The sequence below is a fragment of the Ischnura elegans genome, chromosome 13 (genome assembly GCF_921293095.1).
Source record: "Ischnura elegans chromosome 13, ioIscEleg1.1, whole genome shotgun sequence".
NCBI lineage: Eukaryota > Metazoa > Arthropoda > Insecta > Odonata > Coenagrionidae > Ischnura > Ischnura elegans.
Genome location: NC_060258.1, coordinates 8,705,301 through 8,730,562, shown reverse-complemented (window position 1 = coordinate 8,730,562; position 25,262 = coordinate 8,705,301). Strand labels below are relative to the sequence as shown.

Below are 25,262 nucleotides of genomic sequence, written 5' to 3'. Positions count from 1 at the left end.
ATGTGTTTTTTATGCCCACAACTTTACGAAAAGTTGAGCCACAGAGTAAGGACCATATCTGAACTGTTCTTCTTCATTCCGAGAATCTGCGTCAAACGAGATGCGAGATGTATTTCTGGGAAGCATTCACTTGTTTATTTATTTCATCACCAAAAACGGCACAAAGGTCTCTAAATTAGCTGTTCCTAAATCAATAATGTCTAAAAGATAACAAACAATAGCACAAACAAATAAAAACTAACAGAAAACAAAATGTTTAAACATAAGAAGGGGCACTATTTATTAGACAGCGGTGAACAGGGTATTTTCCTTCATCAAAGAAAACGAAAGGCATTGATTGCGATTCGTTACCCATCATTAGTGTATTCATAATATTCAAATTATTTGGTTTTAGAAATACCGGGTTAGACAAATGGCAATGGTCAATTTTATCCTCATTTGAAAAGGGCCAGATTGGCGCCCATGCGATGCCACTCCGCAAGAGGTCACAGGGACCTAGTTTCTACACGAGAGGATAGGAGTTTTACATCGTCTGATGTTACCAATGCATGCATGAGGCGCAGAGCTCAGGGAAACATGTCTTAATAATCACCTATTAAAACTGGCTAAGGTCGGAAAGTTTTCCTCGTTTGATAAGGTATTAATAAACCTTTTTTAAGCCAAGCGCTACCAGACAGCAAGGTACTCAGCTACCCTCTAGTATCCTGTGTCCTATCAGCGCTCAGAACCTTGATCAAGGTCACCTCACAAGGCGGGAGGGAGAACCAGAAATGCGTAGCACGGAGAGATTTCCTTACCCGTCGCGTTTTTGTGCGCTTTAAAATTTTCACTTTTCATTTAATCACGAAAAATAGATATCGTCATTTAAAAATCTAAAAGCGTGAAATACGTTCTCCAGGAGTAATAATCTTCTGATATAGGCAATAAAAAAATAATAGGAAACCACCCTATTGTAATCTTTCCATTCTGCGTTTCCCACATTAAACAGTGAACAAAAAAATCTACCTACTCACTGTATCAAGCAGTACGAGTACAAGTACTTGTGCAGGTAGGAGTTGGTATGTACGGCTCCGTGGAAATAAGGTATTGCAAAATGGAAAGCTGATATGTGTAGGGGGGGGGGCGTGGTACAAAAAAGTTTGGGAACCCCTGCTTTAGAAAAATTATTCAATGTATTTATTGATCAAGAAATTTGCACATGATTATGCGATAATTTTGATTATAAATGAATGGGAAAAATATTTAAAGTGCTTTTATTTATTAGAAATTACCCAAAAACGTTAAAACACCCTCAACTTTGGGAAAATCAAAAATGTAACAGTGCGGCAAAAAAGTTGCAAGAGTGCACTGGCGCTATACTCGCAGGCGCGTGCACCAAATGGTTAAAAATCCAAAAGCGTGAAATGCATACCCCAGGAGTTTATAATCTTTCGATATAGGCAATAAAAAAATAGTAGGAGACCACCCTATTGCTTTGAACCCTTTCGAGATGGCGGAGTTTTCGTCTTAGCATGACTGCTTCACTTCGCCCCAAGAGACTCTTCTTTCTCGTGGTACGGAGCAGTTTTGGAGGGCATTCGTTAAGAAGGGTCTTGCATGAACCTTTTTCGACCCCTCCACGCAGGGACTTACTATCTCGAACTTTATTATCTATTCGGAGGGTTAATCCTAAACACCGAAGCATTGGGTCCCGAGACATAGACGTCGTAAACCCATGACTGTCCTATAAGGGGGAAGAGCTAGAAAACGTATATATACGCCTGTCGTCTCCCAGGTCAGGAAACGTTCACACGTATATATACGTGTACAATAGGGAAAAGGTTAAGGTTTAATGACAATAAGTTCTCTATCACCAATATTATAACTATCTCGGACTCCGAGAGTAGTTGTGCTCCCTCCTTTCCGGTTTACGACCATACCTGCGGCATTGGTTCGTGGTCAACTTATGTATTGCTTATATGTATTTAGCAAATGGATAATTGTTGCTTGCATATAAATTGCAGACTTTGAAGTGAATTCCTCATTTTTTTTCTACCGTTGTCAAACTTTAAACGAAGTTCTAAGACGCATTAATTAACGCACTTAATGCAGCAACGATTTCCATGTTGAATTTTATACACAACTCGAGATATAAGTTAATATTTATCGTAGAATTTCGTTTAAAAATCGTAAACGCTGCTCAAAAGACAAATAATTCAATTCTTAGTTTATTTTTCTTGAGAAATGAACGAATATTTATTTAGAAAATTGACTGTATAAACAATTGAATGACCGCTGTCCCTTACCGCTGAGAGGGGTTATAAAAGGCAAAGGGTCCGGGTACCAGCTCCCGGATTCGGAGGGTTAATCCTAAACACCGAAGCATTGGGTCCCGAGACAAAGACGTCGTAAACCCACGACCGTCCCAAAAGGGGGAGAGCTACAAAACTAATATATACGGCTTTCGTTCTCCTGGCCAGGAAAATCTCACACGTAAATATACAGCCGTCGTCTCCCGGGTCAGGAAACGTCCACACGTATACAGTGGAACCTCGTTAAAGCGAGTACGGGCTATAGCGACACCCCCACTATTACGAGAGATAGCCGATGCACCGTCAATTGACCCTATAATAAGCGTGTTAAAAAATTCGTTTTTACGAGACCCTTTCGGTGTTGGCTCTCGCCATAGCGAGGGTTTCACCGCCGGAAGACTTTCATCAAGACTCCTTAACCTCTGTAATTGCTAGCGATCTGTTGGAAATGAAGTTAATGGAGTGCTCAGTCTCAAATTTATGTGGTAAATTGTCGTTCGATAAATATAATGATTGACGAAACAATGCTTTGCATGATTTTAATTCAGTGCGGCGCTTATAAATTGTTTGAATAGTTAGTCGTTATTTGAGTAAGGAAATTTAGTGATGCAAAAAAACATCGCCTTTCGTCTGGATTTATGCTTACGTTTATCGGATAGATGTTTATCTGTCGCCGCACCACTCCTGTTCCTGTATATCTGTTAGCAACAGGTATATTGGCTATTATTTGCTCCACCTCCGGTAAAGCGACAATTCGCTATAGCGAGTGTTTATTAGCGCACCGTGGGGTGTCGTTATATCGAGGTTGCACTGTATATACGTGTACAGTAGGGAAAAGGTTAAAGTTTAATGACAATAAGTTCTCTATCACCAATATTATAACTGAGACAACAATTAAACAAATAATTACCGTAGAAAACTCTCTGTGGCACACATTGCAGATGAAGTGACGCTTCTTCCTGTGCATTCTCTCGTGGCGACGCAAGCCCGCTAGGCCCGCGAAGGCCTTGCCACAGTCTGCGCACAGGTGCTGCCGCAAGCCGATGTGGTTGTTCTTGTGAAACAGAAGATCTTGGGGACGACGGAAGCGCTTGGAGCACAGCTCACACTCGTACGGCTTGTAGTCCGAATGCGTGATTATGTGCGAGTTCAACGTCTGCAGGTCCTTGTACCTGCGGAAAAGACAATGCGTACCATCATGTACGGTGGGTCCTCGTTTGACGTCACTTACCGTTCCTGAAAAATGTGACGATAAACGAAATGACGTTAATCGAAACATAATATCCCATAGGAAACAATAATAGGGTAAAAATGCAGCCTGACTGGGACTCGAACCCAGAACCCGAACGCAGTTACAGGAACCAAAATTATTGTGAACAAGGGGGAAAAAAGTGACGAAAACTGTTATAAAACTTATATTTAATATTGTGCATTTCCAATAAGAAACAAATTTTTTCAGTGAAAGTTTTTATTTGAAACAGGATAAAAAACTCATATACAAAACACTTGAGTTATTGGTGATGGTTTTCCGGGTTTACACCGCCGTAAACCCGGAAAACCATCACCAATCAACTAACCGCGGAAGCCTCCATAATCACTTGAGTTATTATTACCGCACTGTACTTACTGGGAACATGTAATAGAAAAAGGACGAGGACAACGGTGCTGTGGTAGATGGAAAAAGCCAGAAATCAGAGGGTAAAAATGCAGCCTGACTGGGACTCGAACCCAGAACCTCCTGGTTGCCGGCCAGGTGCTCTACCAGTTGAGCTACCGGGACGCTTAGATTTACCATGATTTCAGGGGGGGTTTATACACAGGAAACTCCCTTTGCTTTGGCCCACAAGAGTAACCAATAGATGGCACTGGGGCAGCTCATCACTCGCCCACAGAAAGAATGGACGAGGACACAAGGATGAAAGGAAAGATACACACTCACACGATAGCAGGAAAGAGACAGGAACATGCGTTTCGGGGCATGCTGAGCCCAAGTGAAATAAGCGAATATGGCCGATACACTACAGTGAGTCCTCGTTTAACGTCACTTACAGTTCCTGAAAAATGTGACGATAAACGAAATGACGTTAATCGAAACATAATATCCCATAGGAAACAATGTAAAAAGTGAATATCGGCTCCTTGACCTCACAATTCCTATGCGAAAAAATTTTACCGTATCCTATCTGGGGCATTTTTTTACGATGGGAATGCCGAACTATGGCATTAATACGAGTTCCTGTCTTCATCGAAGAAAATGGCAGCAATGACGTAAATCTATCTCCATTTTTGTATCTTCCAGCATTTGCTTTTCAGCTTCGCTATGATGGTCGCCCGGGCGAACATCACCTGGGCATCATCATCGCTGAAACATCGTCGCAGCTACAGGAACCAAAATTATTGTGAACATGGCGAAAAAAGTGACGACAAAAAACTCCGAGTTATACACGGAAAAATTCCTTGAAATCACTTTTTAGGATCCTGAAAACCATTATGTCAAGTAAAACCTTGCGCACCTACCTGAGAATTCATTTTGTAGAAAAATTAGCTAAAAACGTAATCGTAATTAACAATAAACACACCGTTTTACACTTGTTTTAGACTGACTATATTACGGCCCACAAAACGAACAACCTGCGATGCCCGCCGCATTGTGTTTTTTCTCGCGCGAAAAGCCTTGACGTTATCGCAAAGCGAAGGTGCGATGAACGAATGACGGTCTCAAAATTTTCGTGACGTATTCGTGAAATGACGTTAAACGGGGTGACGTAGAACGAGGACTCACTGAATAGATAGGAAAAACATTACCTAAGATCATGTACAATGGGATGGAGATAACTGGTATTTCTCTGAATATAGTCGCCCTTCGAATACAATCCCCTCCATAATTTTGAGGCTTTAGCTTTGGGAAAAAATATAAAAAAATGCAAAGGAAACTTCATGCAGACTATAGTCTCATCCCTTACATTTTCCATGGGCATTTTTTTTAAATAAAGAAATGGGGAATGCATGGAATGTGGAACTGCATTCAGATAAATACGGTAATCACAAAGAGACCCAAGTTTTGTGGTCTCCATGTTTCTGGGTTTCACCGCGTGGATTTTCTTTGCGACGACAGTTTCTCCGGTATCCCAACCGGGGTCTTCAGGTCATCGACAATATCAAATGGTTGAAATACTGGAGAAACTGTCATTGCAAAGATCATCCACGCGGTGAAACCCAGGGCGCGTTCCATAATTCACTGGCAGTACTAATAATAATAGGAAACCACCCTATTAGCATTGGGATTTTGGTTTTGAGGGATGAACGCCACTTGTACCTCACCTTCTGTCGCAGTAAGTGCATGGGAAAGGATATCCCTTCTCGTGCTCCCTCACGTGATCCTTCCAGTGGTTCTTGTACATAAACTCTGCCCCACACGTCCTGCACGCAAACTTGTCCTCATCCGAAGGCATCCTTCTCGGCGGCTTAACCTGTGGTCTCTCCATCTCTTCGTGCACTGGGAAATCCTCACCCTCAGTCTTCCCGAAATCCTCTTCGCTGCTCAGGTCAGTCTGGAAGAGAGGAAGAGCCTTGGGTCACGCATCACAGATCACTCTGCACAATGTTCACACTTCTCAAGGGTGAGATAGACTGATACAAACTACGATAACTACGAGTCGATGGGCGCTTGAATTCATCAAGCGGGTTAAAAAAATAATTCTTTAATAAAAACTTAAAAAAAAAACACGCTTTTATTTCGCTTGGAACAAGTAATAAAAAAATATTTCAAAAAATGGACTAAAAAGTAAAAAATAAATTTTTACATGAATAGTTCAAAGAACCTGGGTAATCCGTAATATTTTCACTGATAAATTTTTGAAATGATAATTCAAAGAACGTGGGTAATCTATAATGTGTTCACTAAAAATAAAAGCGTGGGAGCCGCACCATATGGTGTCATCAGGTGTGTTCTAGATGTAAAATGTAATAGAAATTTAGTGGAGTAGTATTTTTATGTAATGGAGTAATATGTAATGGTGAGGCCCCCACACTTTTAATTTATTTCATCTTCTTTTGTTCCTCGGGCGGCAAAAAGCAGTCGTCAGCATACCCGTATGTCCTTGAGTTGCGTGAATAGAAAGCATTTGATGGCAGTCGCCATGCCCAAAAAAACACCAAACACTTCTAAGCGAGAAAATAAAAATAAAGGAGTAATATGAGTGTGTCGAAATTAATTTATCTTCCTATTCGCTCTGCAAAATTAAAAAAAAAACAAAAGTGCCCAAGGAATGCAGACGAAGAAGAGTTATAAGGAGCTTTGTTCGGGTGGTTTTGTCCATTCAAATCTGCGGGAACTTCTGAGAAAAAAAAATCGCCTTTTGCCAGGATTTATGCTTACGTTTATCGCATAGATGTTTATCTGTCGCTGCACCACTCCTGTTCCTGTATATCTGTTCGCAACAGGTATATTGGCTATTATTTACTCCACCTCCGGTAAAGCGACAATTCGCTATAGCGAGTGTTTATTAGTGTACCGTGGGGTGTCGTTATATCGAGGTTGCACCGTATAAAACTTGTTATTCTTCATTGACATATCTATACTACCCCCGCTTCTGTGACTAAAATCGCGTACCGCAATCTTCTCGTAGAGCAGTTCCTCGGAAAAGTCGTATAAGTGAGGTATTTTATCTCATTGGACTGGAAAAATGCGTTTCGTAACCGAGGTCGTCATATAGGTGAAAAGTTTCATAACTGGGATTGGAAATACATGGTTTCATAAGGGGTTATTCACCGGACCAAAAAAAATCGGCGTATAAGTGAGGTCATCGTATAACTGAGGGTCGTATAACCGAGGTTCTACTGTAGATCACTTAAATAAAGTGATCTAAACACAGGAAAAATCTAAATTTCCGAATATCCCGGGTCCTGTATGCTCCGCATTATGGTATGCTATTTGGAAGGAGGTAACCGACAGCTGAGGTCATAAGCGCCATGAAGTAAGGGCCTATGTTGGCATTAGCCAGGTTGTAATGAGAGGCTCCAAAGGGACCAGGACTTAACGTCCCATCTGCTGGACAGAGTGGTGCACTGGAAGTGCCCTCCACATTGCACTCAAGTAGGGATAGGACCATCTCTGATAAGTTTCTGCTACTGCCGGGACTTGAACCCAGGCCTACATTGGTGTAAAGCCTTTCTGATGTATTAGCAAAATTTTGCTCCCTGTTAATGGGGTTAATTTGGATGACTATCCTCATATACCTCATTTCTTCGATCTCCAATCTTTGTTTGTCTGCAGGTGATTAAACGGATTTCCTGAAAACTGCTTTTAATGAGAATATTTTTGAAAATTAGCTTCTCTGCGAGCATTTAGTATCACCATTCCGACATTTCTCCTGGGAAACAGAAGTAATGTTAGTGCTAGCAATTCAACCATATTGTTCAACCATTGGAAACATTGTTCAGGAATGCAACGTTGTTTCTTTTTAGGTAACACGTCATCAATGGAGTTGCTTGTGAGTAATTAAGATTATTAGGCTTCATTTTTTTGAGTAATTGAATCCAGGAAACATATATCTGAGGCGAGTGAAGAGGATTTCATGCTCTTTTACCATAAAACCTCAGATATGAGACTTTTTCTGGTTCCTGATCTGGCTTAAATCAGAACTATACAAAAGTGTATAACTAAGCCTTCTAAAAATAAGGAGCAAGTGTTATCCTGAAAAATATACTCCTCCTCAACACAAACCCTTGATTTTACAGACTTTGAATTTACACAGTGCCCATATTTCGGTCCCTCCAACTGCGTAAAATCAAAGTTTTACTGTACATATTTCCAGACAAGTAATAATATTCTGTCATTGCTATTGTGAATAACTCGTGAAGGGTGACTTTATGACTTCTGAGGGAATTTCGTAAACTCACATCATCGTTAAAATCTTCGTGTGCAGACATATCATGGTCCGGCTGTTCCCCTTCAGCGTTGACTTGCCACTGATGTTCATCTTTTCTTGACGTAGTCGGAACATCAACTTGCACAGAATGCTCGCGATCCGAAAGCACCCCTGCCTCCCCATCAGCAGAGGTCACCACTGGTTGCCCCATCACCACCTATAAAGAGAGGAAGGGAATCAACACGTTGATAAGAGTCACAGATTGTTTCGTGAATTTTGTAAAATAATGCTTCAATTTCAACATTATGATGGAAAAGGAATCTTCTGGTTACCGTACAAGCGCGTGTAAGAGGCGCACCTTTTTTTTCCAGAATTTGCCGCCGAAAATGGGGGTGCGCCTCTTACACAAACTTCTTATCTTCCCCCCTCCCCTTTACCAGTCGCAAGTCCAAGGGGAACTGAGTGGCCTTGGTTTTCAGCGTTAGTCAGTCATCTGAAACCCTAAGTCAAAAACAAGCGGCAGGCAGGGGAGTTTCTCCCTCAGTGACGTATTTTTAAAATTCTCCTGTTTGCTTTTCTTGTAAACGCAGTCTCGTCGGTACCCCAGAGGTGAACATGGAAAAGATCGCGAGGGGTTTTTTGCTCCAGACCCTTAGCGAAAAAACTGTTGAAATTTCAACAGTTAATTGGGACAACTGTTGGATCCAAATATAACTGTTAAAATCCAACGGTAACATCTGAATTCATCAATAATTTTTGGATTTATTAGTTACAGTCAGAGTTTACAGTTATGGTTAGTTTTAACAGTTACAGTTAGTTTTAACAGTGGTCCCAATTTACTGTTGAATTCAACAGTTACTGTTGGATGCAACAATGGTTCCAATTAACTGTTGAAATTTCAACAGTTTTTTCGCTAAGGGAGGGCACGCGAAATTTACTGCCACAAGTGGGCATCCCGCGGCATTTATACTGCATACAGTAATCGCTTACAAACGTAGAGAAACTCATAGTTTTGAAGGACATGCATGGTTAATAGTAGAGATGGGTCGAATAGCAGATTTCTCGAATTCGAATATTAAATCATTGCTCGAATATTCGAATACCTCGAATCTCGAATACCTCGAATAATAAATGATGAATGCTGTAATGTTTGACTCGGTTGCCTATGCAGCAGGTAACACAAGATTTTGGGGAGTAATTTTGATTTCCTTTAAATGATTCGAACAGGAATTTAGCTGATTAATGAATATTTTAATTTTATGGAAACAATTTGGCATATAATTAATTCAACTAACATCGCTTTACCCCCACTCCTGCTGCCAAGTGCTAGCTGACAATCTGAGGCATTTTGCAAAATACAAGCTCTTTTCCACCGGATTTTCTTCAATTATTTTCAGTCCATCTTTGGGAATTCTCACGAGATAAGAAGATGAATTGGAATTGCTATCAGGGAGAAACCAAATATTCTGAGAAAATATCCCTTTGTCTGGGACTGTATCAATAAAGATTTATAGCACCATTCATAAATTGAAACTTGATATACGTTTTCGGAAAAAAATACCGCATCAACTTCCGAGAAGCTCTGTGCTCATATCGAGTTTCGCCAGAATGCTAAGTCTCCGTTGTATTTTGACATTTATTTCTTTGCGTAAAATGCTTAAATAAACTCAGAAATATGTCGTGTTTGGTCTTATTCTTTTTGAAATTACGCGCACGTTATTAATATTTCAATTCAATAAAGGTGTGACATCAATTGACGAAAGTCATTCTTAGACACCTTTTGTGCTAATAGATGACTCATGCAGCGGTTGACCTCCACAGAAATGGGGAACTTCGAAGCTGGTAGGAAAAAAAAGGTCAGTGGGGGAGAAAAGGGAGGGCCCGAAACACGTTTCTATTGTTCTCGTGTAACTTGGTATTTTTTCGAAGCTAAGGTCTTCGTAATATGATCCCTGCGCGAGCTGTTACCTTTTTTTTATTTCGAAGAAGAGGAAAGCCTCAGAGGGGGGGCTAATGCTGAATGGAGGGGGATACCGGATCTTGGGAAATGCGCTAATGTAAGTATCCCACGGTACTCACGCAGCAGTTGACCTCCAGAAATGGGGAACTTCGAAGCAGGTAGCCAGAAAAAGGTCAGTGGGTGAGAAAAGGGGGGAGGGCGTGAAACACGTTTTTATTGTTCTCGTAACTCGATATTTGTTTCGAAGCGAGGGTCTTCGTAATGCGATCCCTGCGCGAGCTGGGACCTTTTGTTTGATTTCGGAGAAGAGGAAAGCGTCAGAGTGGGTGAGGCGAGTGCTGAATGGAGGGGGATAGCGGATCGTGGGAAATGCCCTAAGGTTGCTATCCCACGGCACGGAGGTTCTCCTGGTGGGGGGAATCGGGGATTTTCGGATTTTTTCACCCGACCATTTTCGGTTCCCCTCGACGAACTCTTTTCACCGCTAAAATCCACCAATTTGATGTAATTCGACAACGTGAGTATCACGGCGCTGCGAGCACTAAATGACTACAGTTCTCTACATTTTTCCGAGTCAACTACCAACGACGTGTGTGCGACAGTGTATGACGCGAAATTCAAAGTATTCTAGGTATTCGAGGCGGTACTTTTCGCATAACTATTCGAAACCTCGAATATCGAATACTTCCTAGTATTCGAGGTATTCGAGTATTCGCGGATACTATTCGCACATCTCTAGTTAATAGTCAACATCTGTCTTGCCGAGCAATTTCCATTACGCTGAGGACCTGATTTTTCAAAAATCATCTTCAGAGCTAAAATGAGGATTTTTGCAACTGAAAATTATATTGGTGTCTAAACCTGCGGTTCGCAGCATTGAAAGAGGAAATTCCGATAACTGTCGAAATTCCAGGCATACGTCTGCAGCACTGCACGATTGTATAAAAAAATGCAGCAAAATTTTTTTTCTTTATAGCTTCGATGCTCAAAATAGGGGTGCGTGTCTTACACTTGTGCACCTCTTACACACGCTTATACGGTAATATGGGTGGGGTAAAGGGTAAATATCAACTGAAAACAAGCACGAAGAAAACCAAGATATTAGTATGCAGCAGAAGAGAAGAAGTCAAGACTGATATTAAAATAGGGAAGCAAAAGCTGATAGGGGTGAATGAATTCTGTTATTTGGGAAGCAAGATAACTAGTGACGGGAGAAGCAAGAAAGAAATTATCAGGAGAATAGCCCAAGTGAAGAGAGCATTCCACCAAAAGAGAGACCTGTCTACAGCTGGAAACTTAAATATGGAAGCAGAGGCACCAACTCCATGGGGCCTGAGGGGGCCCGATCCCCCTCAATAATTCCTTATGGGTGTGATGAGGAATTGTGTCAGGCTTGTCGATTTTCCCCGGAGTGTGCAGATATCGAGATTTGAGATATCACGGTTCTAATGTTGATTGTATGAATCTTCTAAAATGTTTAAAAAACTTAAAACTCATTAGTTATAAAATTTCACGGTGCAAGATACTCTGTTTGGGCCCCCCAATATTTTTTGTAAGTCGGCACCCATGCATGGAAGTATATAAACAATTTATAAGAACCTACATTTGGAGTATGCTCCTATTAGGAAGTGAGGCATGGACAATGACCGCAGCGGAGAAACCAAGGATAGAGGCCTTTGAAATGTGGTGCTACAGAAGAATGATGAAAATCAAATGGATTGACCGAGTTAGTAACGAGAAAGTCCTAAGAAGAGTACATGTCTATATAATATCCCGCAAACCGCCTAAAAGGCGTGTAGCAGGGGGTGTTAGGACACCAGCTGTTGGCAGCTAAAAAAAAATGAAGTGATCTAACAAGGTTGGGACTAGCGTTTATTAAAATCCTTTATGGTTTGGGGGAAAAACGAATTCCCATATCTATCCGTTTGGCAAAATATCTCTCTTAATTTATCGCTTCTATCGGGCCAGGAAATATAGTGTGGCTCTAATATTATGTTCTCTGCGTTGCTCTTAAAGATATCCATTCTCAATTGTTCGAAAAATCTAAGAGTACGAGAGAAGAGAAGCCTCATGAAAACCTTAACAAGAAGACGGAACAACCTTATGGGCCACAGCTTGAGACATGACGGCCTGATGGAGACAATCGTCGAGGGACAAGTGGAAGGCAAGAATGGAAAAGGAAGACCTCGAGCAAAATATATGGAACAAGTGAAGAGAGATGTGAAAGAGAAGAAATACGTAGGTGTGAAAAGATTAGCTGATAGGGGAATAGAGTGGAGAGCTGCGTCAAACCAATCCTAGGATTGTTGACCAGTGATGATGATGATGGAAAAGGAATGAATGAATGAAATTTGTTTATGAATCAGCCTCTGATAATTGCCCAAACACCTCCTGAACCCACTGCCCTTGGTTCTAGAAGCAAGAGGCTAATTTTGTATTAAACATGGATAAAAGATGTGCAGGATATTGTTTTAAAGAGGGTGAAAATAAATTAACTATGCATGTAAATAAATGTTTCCTCTAAGAAAAGATATGCCTCATATGTAAACCTGACACATCCCCCATTAGATATTAGATTCTTGAATAACTGCACGAATCAATTACACTAATTGAGTGCGGGGCAGCATAACTTCCTTTTTTGTAATGCACGGCATTCCGTCGTTTGGTGTCGTAGCACAGCACTTGTGGTCTTCTTCGACAGGCAGTGCTATAAAGTTTTATCGAGGCACAGTTCAGTCATCAAGATGTGTTGGAATAGTGAGTAGCGTGTGTTTGAGATTGAGGACTACTTTTTGAGCCGATGGTCTGTGATTGCAACCAAGCAGGAATGTTACAGGAATTCTTTCCCCCACGGCTAAATGGGCTGGACTTGGGGGACATTTGGTTCCAACAAGACGGTGCAACAGCACACACTGCAAGAGCATCGATGGCTGCTTTGAGGGAACAGTTCCCACAACACCTCATCCCAATCACGGGCAATTCCCAGTGGCCAGACTGATCTCCCAATTTCTCCCCTTGTGATTTTTTCCATGGGGTTTTCTGAAATCCCATGTTTATGTGAACCATCCAATGACCCTACAACATTTAAAGAACAACATCCAGGAAGAAATTGCCAACATAATGCCTGCTATGCTTGAAAAGGTCATGACAAACACCAGAAATTGGTACACTCAAAGTATCAAGAATGGAGGACGTCACCTACATGATTTGATTTTCAAGACTATTAAAAAAAACTTAAGATATGCACCTACATTTTAAAAACCAAATAAAAATTTTCTGATTCATACGATGCGTTTTATTAAGTTTAAAAAAAAGGAAGTAATGTTGCCCCACCCTGTACGAAACTCACCTTATTTGATGTTAAACCACCACCTTCATCGACTGTTTTGTTATTTCTCCTGAGTTCCTGATCAAAAAACTCTTTGGCCTCCCGGAATTGCTCTTTGAAGCGCTTGAATTTTGTCAGTTTCGAGAGGCAATGCTCGCAGACTCCCTGGGGGTAGTCATCGGAGGCTGAGACCTGAAACACACAGAGAAAGAAGATCAATTAAATTAAATTATGTAATCATGGCAACATTGGCTAAAATCCTTCCCACAACAGCCATTCGATGAAAAGGAAGGGACAATGGTAAATTTTTACGGACTTGTTGCTTTAACCTTTTCCCTACTATACACGTATATATACGTGTGGACGTTTCCTGACCCAGGAGACGACGGGCGTATATTTACGTGTGAGATTTTCCTGGCCAGGAGATCGAAAGCCGTTAATATTTGTTTTCTAGCTCTCCCCCTTTTAGGGCGGTCGTGGGTTTACATCGTCTTTGTTTCGGGACCCAATAATACTGCGGGGTTTGGGCTTTACCCTCGAAATCCGGGAGCAGGTACCCTGACCCCTCGCCTTTTATTACCCCTCTTAGCGGTAAGGGACAGCGGTCATACAATTGTTTATCCAGTCAGTTTTCAAAATAAATATTAGTTAACTTCTCATAAAAAATAAACTAAGAATTGAATTATTTGTCTTTTTGAGCTGCGTTTAAAATTTTTAAATGAAATTCTACATTAAATATTAACTTATATTCGAGTTATGTATTAACATCAACATGGAAATTGTTGCTGCATTAAGTGCGTCGATATTGACCTTAGAACTTCGTTTAAAATTTGACAATGCTCAGGAAAAAATGAGGAATTCAATTCAAAGTCTGTATTTTACGTGCAAGCAACAATTATCGATTTGTTAAATACATATAAGCAATACATAAGTTGACCGCGAACCAATGCCGCAGGTATGGTCGTAAACCCGGAAAGGAGGGAGCACAACTACTCTCGGAGTTCGAGATAATGCAAAGTCCCTGCGTGGAGGGGTCGAAAAAGGTTCATCGAGACCCATCTTAACGAATTCCCTCCAAAAATGCTCCGTAACACGAGAAAGAAGAGTCACTTGGGGCTCAGTACAGCAGTCATGCTAACACGAAAACTCCGCCGTCTCGAAAGGATTAAGTAAAGATGATTTGTGGAATAATAGCCAGTGATGCATAGGGAAAAATCCTTTACTATGGATTAGGGATGTGCAAGTGGTACTTTTTGACCTCGAGTCTAGTTGGAAACTACTCGCGAGTATCGATTCGAGTCAACAGTATGGCAACTGTTGAACTGGGCAATACAGCAATGCATGATCCAGCATATTCTCATTTTTTTAAATCCGATCGCGCGCTTGAAAATTTTCACTTTGCATTTCATCGCGAAAAATAGATATCGTCATTTAAAAATCTAAAAGCGTGAAATACGTACTTCAGGAGTAATAATCTTTCGATTAAGGCAATAAAAAAATAATAGGAAACCACCCTATTATTCTCAGAGCACGTTTCTGGAGACGAAAAATTCTCAAAGGGTGATGGCTAGAACCCAGAAGATTATGCTACCTACCATTTGAAAAAGAACCAAAGAAAAAACAAATGGAGAACAGGAGTACGATATTGGGAAAATTAATCCAAGTGGAAGGGTTTAATATTTATTCAAATGAGTTGCATGGAACAGGTAATTTAGAATTCAAAAGAGATGTAATTCATATATACATGAGGGGGCTACTAAAATGCAAATAAGAGAGTTGATTGCAAAGCTGTGTCAAATCAATCTTAGGACTGCCGACTCATGACGAGGTGGGCTTACCCAACTGCTCCCCCCTAGAATCAAAAGTAAATTTAGTTCAGAACAAAAGCTATGAACAAATTTTCCTTTTCATATTAGAAAAAGACATGGAACTAAAAAAAATCATTATTTTTTCAAGCAAATAATAATAAAAACTAATAAATTGGTGTCATAATTTCCTTAAAACATTCAGTGCGGAGCACGTCAATTGACGTTCACTGCCGGTCGGACTCGGTCAGCCTTTCACCTGTATGTAACTAATATCCACTTCCGAGCCTTCCGATCGTGTAAATGGCCTTCAGCAAGCTTCCCTCTTTCGACCAGTGTGCGCCGTTTTTAAAAAGAAGTATTTGAACGGAAGTTACTGTGCGAAAACCTTCCTATCATCTTATTATACCGAGGCTCATGATACTGGGTGTTTGGCCCTTGCGGTCCATCAAGGATGGCAACGCAAGGGAGAAATATTACGCATACCACTTTGCACGGCGGCTTTGCGGTCGTTGGTCAACGCGTGTTTCATCATCTGCTCTATTTTTCTTTCTAACTTTATCGGCCGATTTCGACAAATTTTGGAAAACCAAGCAGCATTGAATGTGTTAACGGTCTATGAACCTGAGCTGCTTCTGGAAGCAATAAAATTTCAAGATTTCTCATTATGAAAACTTGAAAATTTATCACTCAATCACAATTATCGTGGCAGGTAAATATTTTGTCATCTAACTTTACCACACAATATAATATGTAGCTTAGATATTTCCTAAAGAGAGCTGATAAATTATATATTCTTGATGTTGCTTAGAAGCAACATTGGGTTATAATGGGTTAAGTGGATTTTTCATGAAAATTCCTTAATTCTTATAAAATGTTTACGGGTTATTCCATGTCCAATCAACCAATATTTTGAGCAAATGACACCCACCAGATGACCAACCAATATTTTGAGCAAATAACACACCACAAATACCAGCATAGAAGTAAGGAAACAATTCATCAGATGCTACATATGGAGTATGTTTCCCTATGGAAGCGAGCCTTGGACGTTGACAGCAGCAGAGAAGTCAAGAGTGGAAGCATTCGAAATGTGGTGCTATGCATTAGAATGATGAAGATAAAATGGATTGACCGTGTGAGTAACCAGGAAGTGCTAAGGAGAGTGGGAGAAAAGAGAAGCCTCCTAAAAACATTAAGCAGAAGAAGGGACAACTTAGTTGGCCACATTTTGAGGCACGATGGTCTGATGAAGACAATCGTTGAAGGACAAGTGGAAGGGAAAAAGGGCAAGGGACGGCCCCGAATGAGTTTTATAGGACAGGTTATAAAGGATGTAAAAGAGAATAAATGTGTAGCTATGAAGAGATTAGCGGATAGGAGAGAGAAACGGAGAGTTGCGTCTAAGCAATCTTAGGATTGTTGACTCATGATGATGATGACACCCACCCACTCGGATTATCATGAAACTTGCCATGGTCATACATTCTGGTAAAGTTAGAAATTGTGTACAATTTTAGCCTCCAACTTTTGATTGTTAATGAAATATGAACAATTGAAATTTGGGCGTGACCCCTAAATTGCCGCAACGTGCAACACATTGTGATTTTTATTTTCATCCATTACTCCATTCCTGTCAGATGAAAAGGCATGATTTTTTTTTCTAAGGAAAAGTGGTCCATAATGATTCCACAATTATCATTAAAAATTCACTGCATGAAGTACTTCAGCTGCAACAAAATAAAGTTTGGAAAAAATCTTGCTTAAACCATTTTTCATTGCCAGCATCCACGGGGAAAGGCCATGCGAATACAGACTCATGGTTCAGTTTAAAGTAAGCATTAATGTATGAGCAAAGATCCTGATGAAAAAAAATCGTGAGTCCGACGTTCCTTTCAGTAAAAAAAATACTCATTCATGGTCACAGGAAAAAAATGGCTCTTTTTCAAGGAACATAGATATTGCACAATTTAGGGGAAATATAAGCTTATACTCATGATTAAACAATATTGGAGCATGCATTATCTCACTAAAGGGTATGCCACTAGCTCTTAGAGTAGGAAACACATGAGCAATCACGTGAATGTACTCCCCAACGTACTGCTAATTTCGTGCTATCTGAACTAATCGAGCAGAGGGAGTTTTAATTTAAAAAACTGCATGATCCATGGTACACAATTACATCCTACATGACCCTGAAGATTACATTGAGAAATAGAGTTTTGTAGCTAAAATATTCTATATCTCCATAATACATCCCAAGCCGCCTAAAAGGCATGTGGCAGGGGGTGTTAGAACATCAGTTGTTTACGGAAAGGAAATTACGACCAGCATTTACTAAAGTCCTTTATGGTTTGGGGTAAAAACGAATAGGGTAGTTTCCTTCATCAAAGAAAACGAAAGGCATTGACTGCGATTCGTTACCCACCATTAGTGTATTCATAATAGACAAATTATTTGGTTTTAGAAATCCTAGTTCAGACGAATGGCAATGGTCAATTTTATCCTCATTTGAAAAAGGCCAGATTGGCGCCCATGCGATTCCACTCCACGTGATATCACAGGGATCTAGTTTCTATACGAGTAGATAGGAGTTTTACATCGTTTGAGATTACCAATGCATGCATGAGGCACAGAGCTCAGGGAAACATCTCTTAATAGTCACCTATTAAAACTGGCTAAGGTCGGAAAGTTTTCTTCGTTTGGTAAGGTACAAATAATCCTTATTTAAGCCAAGTGCTACCTGCTAGCAGGGTACTCTACTACCTGCTAGCATCCTGCGTCGTATAGCGCTCAAAGTCTCGCCCCAAGATCACCTCACCTACGGCAGCGGAAACCAGAAATAAGTCACACGGACTTTTCCCATCATTCCTACTTAGCTGTCATGTTTTTGCGCGCTTGAAATTTTTCACTTTTCATTTAATCGCAAAAAATAGATATTGTCATTTAAAAATCTTAAAGCATGAAATACGTACTCCAGGAGTAATATTCTTTCGATTTAGACAATAAAAAATAATAGGAAACCACCCTATTCCCATATCTATCCGTTCGGCAATACATCTCTCTTAATTTATCGCTTCTATCGGACCTGGAAATATAGTGTGGCTCTAATATTATGTTCTCCGTTTTGCTCTTCAAGATATCCATTCTCAATTGTTCAAGCAATCTAAGCCTGGCGAGCAAAATCTGGGATTAACATGGTGTATTTGAGTTATGTTCAAAACAAGCCCTGTTTTAGAAAAAAAAACTGCTGTATTAGTATACAAGAATTGCCATGAGAAAAAATTCCCCTGGACCGGGAATCGAACCACGGACCTTTGGCTTTCCGGGCCACTGCGCAGACCACTACGCTATCCAGGTTCTTAAATTCTCATGGCAATTATACCGAGGCTCATGGTACTAGGTGTTAGGCCCTCGCGGTCCATCAAGGATGGCAACGCGAGGGAGAAAGGACTTCCAAGAAGCCACAACCGGTTGAGAGCCTCAAACCTGCGCTAAAGCCGCGCAAAGCGGTATGTGAAATATTTCTAAACCTGCCGCGTGAACGGCGGTGAAATATACAAGAATTGCCATGAGAAAAAATTCCCCTGGACCGGGAATCGAACCACGGACCTTTGGCTTTCCGGGCCACTGCGCAGACCACTACGCTATCCAGGTTCTTAAATTCTCATGGCAATTATACCGAGGCTCATGGTACTAGGTGTTAGGCCCTCGCGGTCCATCAACGTTATCTAACGTTAATTAGTTATTGAACTCCCAAAATATTTACAGAAAGGAGGAAAAAGTCATTATTTTAACTCCAGACGACTGAAGTATATACCTTTAAGATAATAATGACAAAAAAATATATCACAAATGGTGCATAACCTTTCAGTGATTTTGGGATTCATATTTAACAATTTTTTTGACCGAAAAATGTTTCCAATTCAAACTTTAAGAATTTTTTATGGATCAAAATATTTAGGTATTGCGCCACCATCATTAATCCTCACACTCTTTCGTTAATAGTGGAAAATTTCCAAAGGAAAAAATGCACAAACAGGAGATAAAGAATTTTTTTAATAAAACAGTGCACCGAAGAAGTGTGGCCGGAGATCCGAATCAACCATCTTCCAGTCAAAATATTCATTACAGTAAACTCCCAATTATCCGGGCTAACGATACAAGAATTGCCACTAGAAAAAATTCCCTTCAACTGGGAATCGAACCACGGACCTTTGGCTAGCCGGGCCACTGAGCAGACCACTACGCTATCCCGGTTCTTTCCATGGCGATTATACCGAGGCTCATGGCACTTGATGTAGAAATTTTTTCTCATGGCAATTCTTGTATATTTAAACGCCGGTCACGCGGCAGGGTTAGAAATACATATTACATATTCCGCTATGCGCAGCTTTAGCGCAGGTTAGAGGCTCTCAACCGGTTGTGGCTTCTTGGAAGTCCTTTCTTCCTCTTATTGCTATCCTTGATGGACCGCGAGGGCCTAACATCTAGTGCCATGAGCCATAATCGTTATAACTGCCATAGGAATTAAATAACCTGGATAGCGTAGTGGTCTGCGCAGTAGCCCGGAAAGCCAAAGGTCCGTGGTTCGATTCCCGGTCCAGGGGAATTTTTTCTCATGGCAATTCTTGTATATTTCACAGCTGTTCACACGGCAGGGTTAGAAATATTACACAAGATATTATTATTTTTGACGTTATTCTGCTATTTCCGAGTGCTTCCCGTACTCATTGAGAACTTTCTTTGCTAGTTCGCTATCTTTTTAGCGGGGATAACATGCTTGTACTCGTATTATTAATGCTCCTTGTAAGCATTTCGAAAACCACACATCCGTGGCTTTGTGATCACAGATACAGAAATTAGGTTTGCATGAATGTTTCATAACCACTGTCCGACGTCGGAAACAAGATTTTCAGGCACCAAGCCACATTGTCGCGTCTCGCACAAGTTGCCCGGGTTGCAACTGCTGCGGGACTTGTATCCGTGACCACGGAGCGGGGTTGTGCACTGCGAGGCTTGGTAAACACTAACACGGTGTTCCCGCGAATGCAGGTAGCACACGATCGCTTCTGTTTTACGTAGGGAATTATGACAGAAATGATAGGTGGGTTGTATTCTAGCGTTAACGCAATAATTTCGATAATTTTGTGTACAATTTTATTTTTCCATAAAGATCGCTGGAAAAATTGAGCGAGATTGAAAATCATGCACGGATAATCTGAAAACCGGATAACCTGGAGCCGGATAATCGAGAGTCTGTTGTATTTCTAAACGCATTTTTAAGGAGATAAAACCCAAATATACTCGAATGTATACAGAAGACACCTCACCTGGAATCGGATCATGTCTTCTATGGCATCCTTGAGGCTGTAGTCCGTGAACACACCTCCAAATATCATCGTCATCTCCTTTCCAGCTCTGAAGCACAGCCGGCACAATTTATACCGGTAGTATGGATCCGAGACTGGCACAACCGAAACATCTGCGTACCCTGCCAACAATGTCTTGGCCAGCAGTTCCACGGCTACCCCATCGATTGTCCTTGTTTTCTCAGGCGGCGGAGAAGCCCCCGCTATGTAATGGCTGAATATAGAGTCCCGGCTCGAATCATCGTCGCCAGCATCGGGCTCTGTAATGCCCACGTGTTCATCAGGGGTACTGTCCCGGTCCACCACATTTTCCACACCTTCAACCTGAGCATCGTGGGCAAAATCGCTGCCTGGTATTGAAAACAAATGGTGATCGTCAGCCGAATTAGCGACAGCATCACGAATATCCTCCCTCCACTTTGCCAAGCTGGAACTTTCAACAGTTTTCTCAGCTGGGGTTCCACAAGGACGCACCACGGTACCTCGGTTGATTTCATCAAGACACTTCACACCACTGTCATGGATCACAGCACTGTCCGAAGCACAGGTTGAGACAGTGGTAGTAGAACCACTGGTTTCACTACCTGGAACATTACGACCACGCTGGGCGGGTGAAACAGAGGCAGATGAAGACACATTTGGAGGAATTTCTGGGACAACATTCTTCGCAGGGGCAGGCACAACAATGTCGATGGCCATGGGTTCAGTCAGAGACTGTTGCGGCCCACTCATTTCGCACACAGGGGCAACAAGAACTGGTTCCATGCCGAGCGTGGACGTTGCGGATTCATTGTTGGGAAAGACCTTGGGGATGCTGCCAAAAAGTGATGCATACAGCTGGGCTGAGGTCGTCGATGATTCGGCAATCACGTTGTCCCCCAAGCCAAGTAATTGTCCCGTAGTTACACTAGTCTGATTCTCCATCAAATGGACACCCGAACTCGGCTCTGGTATGTCAACCACAGGATTACCACCACCTAAAAAGAAGCAAAGGAAGAGTTAAATACGAGCGTAAGCCAATTCTTATCTGCAATATAGTTGGGCAATTCCACTTGTGACGGAATTACAGGCGGTCCCCGACTTTCGTACACAATGCGTTCCCGAAAACTTGTACGAAAGTCGAATGTACGAAAGTCGAACCATTGACTTCCGTACTAATTAGGGGTTACGTTCCAAAAGAGCGGAATTTACGTACTAAAACCTTTTTTTTCACGGAATTCATTTCAATTGACTTAATTTTAATAATATGTTAATAAAACTCCTCAAATCATCTAATTTATTTCGAAAATACCCAGAAAATGCAAATAAAAGTTTAAAAAACAAGAACTCCGTTGGCTATCGAGTGAAACTTCCTCTTGGCGTTTAAGTTGACATTCCACTTATTACGTCCACTATAAATAAAAGGACATATCAAGTAGCATAACAAAATGTATTCGTTGAACCCACACTCTGGATACCTTTTAATTTTTACACCAAAATTCGATATTTGGCAGGTGACATTCGTGATCGCGTATATTCCGCATGTTATTCAAAAAAGACAAACGGAATTCAGGTGATATTTTGTGCAATATCGTTGCTGAAGGTTTACATGATTAAACAGCACTCAAACGAAAAAAACACAATTAGAAAGAAGGTCTTACTAGTTTTATTGAAAGCTATTCGATGATGTCTAGTCAACTTCTTTTGAAAAATATCTTCAATGAAGGCTTTCTTCTTCTCTTGATAAAGGAGCCTATAGCAGGCAGTCTCTCTCCCAAATAAATCACCTAGATCAGAGTCAATTACCAACAATTCTCTTCATTAAATACGTTCGTATTGTTCGCATATACTGCCGATACTGCAATTTGAAACAATTGAATGTTGGGATGCGCAATAAACATAGCGGGAATTTTAAGAAAATTACAGACCAACGTCTGAAAGTCCAAATTTAGCGTACGAAAGTCGAGTAAAAGGTGTCAACTTTGAACGTACGAAAGTGCGAATTGTACGAAAGTCGAGGACCGCCTGTACAGCAAAACCTCTTTACATCGTAATGGAGGGGACCAAAATTTGGGCAATTTGATGCATGAAGGTCCACTATAGGAAGGTTTTAGTGATAGGCAGGGGCGTAGCTAGGAATTAAGGCTGGGGGGGGGGATTAGGTGCAACTAATACCGGAGTGTATGGGGATATAGTATACCCACCAGGATAAGCGATAGGTACGAGATTAATAAATTGTGAAATTTTAAAGACAAATGGTTTAAAACAGTGAGTGTTACGGCTTTCTGAGGAATATTTTATTCATCCTTACACCATTGTATTAGCAATATCAACCCATTTAAATAAAATGGATTAAACTTAAAAATTTCTGATCAGTGCTGATTTTCGGTTCCTCGGCCTCGTTGGTTGTTTTCGGATGACAACAGTTTCGGGAGCCATCCTGCTCCCGTCTTCAGGTCGAAGGTGAGAAGTTCTCGTTTTTGGCCGCCTTATATGGCTCGGTCCCGCTGCCTGCCGGACGCTGTTTGGTCAATACCCTCTTCCAAACATTGCTGATTGGATAGCCTTGGTCTCGGTTGAAATTATTGTTTTTGTGTATTTCCAACGCTTCCCTGATCAGCCTTGGATAGTAGCGATTCTCCTTGGCCACCATCTTCGTTCCTTCGAAGTCTATACTGTGACCTGCCTCACTCTGCGCGTGTTCTGCAATGGCCGACAGGTGGAGCTGCTTCTGTTTTGTGGCTCTTGCATGTTCTTTTATCCTGGTCGCCATTCCTCGGCATGCCTCTCCTATGTAAGCACTTTGTAGACACCTTCACATAAGTCTTGTGGAATGTTGTCTTTCAGTCCAGGTACTAGGTTGTGGATCTTGGTCACGCAATTGTACCTTGTGACCACGTTGTGTTTTCTCAGGATCCTTGAAATTCTTTCCGATACTCCCGCAATGTAAGGGATAGTCAGTCGTGCGTTGGGCTTGGTCAATTCCTCCTCCTGGCGTTGCTCGGATGGTCGTGAGTGCGCCCTTTTCACCTTCCTTCTCCATGGTAAACTGGATTCTTGGGTGTTGCTAATTGAGATGACAAAGGAATTTGTCAAGCTCTTCTGCACCATGTGGCCATACGACGAATGTGTCATCTACATACCGCAGCCACAACTTGGGTTTCTTCTGATATGTCTCGATAGCTTTCGCCTCAAAGTCCTCCATGAAGAGGTTGGCCATCACAGGGGACAGGGGCGATCCCATCGCTGCTCCGTCTGTTTACTCATAGAAACTGCCATTCCACAGAAAGCAGGTGTTTTTCAGGCAATGCTCCACAAGCTTGGGGAAGTCCTTCGGGATGCCAGAGCTGGTCAGCTTCTTCACTATGTCCACGGAATCTGCAATGGGCACGTTGGTGAAGAGCGATACCACATCGAAGCTGACGAAAAAACAACCAACGCGGCTGAGGAACCCAAAAATCAGCACTGACCATGAGCAACGCCGCGGAAACCTACGCCAGAATTTAAAAACTTCTATGAGGTGAGGGGGAATTTTATCCCCCAAAACCCCCACTAGCTGTGCCACTGGTGATAGGCACCATTTTTTCATATCCTTCGTAAATAAAAGGTACTTCTGTATTTTTAAACCATTACATTTATGTGTTTAAATAAACATGCATTCATAAGTGAACATATATTTATTATTTAATAATAACAGAAAGAGAGCACTATCACGTGATTTTTACCATGATTCGAGAGAAAACAACGTGAGCTCCTTAATGCAACAGACACTCAAAATTATTAGGATAGCTGGATACCGTTTTTCTTATTTACTGTTAGGTATGCTCTCATATGGAACAAAATGGTCATAACTAATGGTTAATGTGAAAATTACAGCATCTCAAAGGTTTATAAGAAAACAAAAATAAGTGTGAAACATTTATCGCAGAAATTTCATTCCATGTACGTAATCACGTCTGCATTAATGGTATCTAGTTGTCAAGGTACGACTTGCGGAGGTCATGGTTTTGGCCATGGTTGTCTCCTTGGTATGATAAGTAGTGGTTTTATGGGATAAAGAGGTTCACTGCATAGAGGTTTTCCTATAAATTTACATGTAAATCTGACGGGACCGTAGGGGTGGAATGAAGTATGGAGGTTTATTATGTAAAGAGGTTCACTACATAGAGGTATTACTGTACCTTTAGAGAAAACAATGCAATCTAGGATATTTTGATAGAATTGTAAAATACAAAAAAATTGCAAAACTTCTACCTGTGCATGATCAAAAACATTCTTGAAGGTGATGTTCATGTACAGAAAAAAGTTAATCATCTAAATAACTTCCAAACATGCCCAAAATTAAGACTCGACAGAATTACTGCCAGGTCAACCTCCTAAGCGTAATAATATCAAGCATCTTCAAAACTGTTAATCTAAGTACAATTTGAAAACTTTCAATAAGGCTCTGCATAGTGATTCAAATACTGATTTCATAAAATTCAATCATTTCACTGCTAACTTATCAAGATTAAATATTTCCAGCTAACATTTTTAATTTGAGAGAAAAAGTTGAGTTTTTCATGGAAGTGCCCAGTTATAAAATTATCTAACATATAAACTTCTCGTGTCATGCTTTTTTGTTTCCAAACTCCTCCGAAATGGCTGGACCGTTTCC

General features: G+C 41.0%; 1 protein-coding gene across 1 annotated transcript in view; it reads right to left on the bottom strand.

The window, feature by feature from the left end:
- LOC124170157 overlaps positions 1–25,262 on the bottom strand; it is a 36,108-nt gene that overhangs the window by 2,899 nt on the left and 7,947 nt on the right. Inside the window, exons 4-8 of the mRNA XM_046548855.1 lie at positions 20,588–21,603; positions 13,471–13,641; positions 8,193–8,378; positions 5,613–5,842; positions 3,202–3,463 (exon numbers count right to left, since the gene is read on the bottom strand). Coding sequence (XP_046404811.1) covers positions 3,202–3,463; positions 5,613–5,842; positions 8,193–8,378; positions 13,471–13,641; positions 20,588–21,603 — 1,865 coding nt within the window. The remainder of the gene's footprint in view (positions 1–3,201; positions 3,464–5,612; positions 5,843–8,192; positions 8,379–13,470; positions 13,642–20,587; positions 21,604–25,262) is intronic.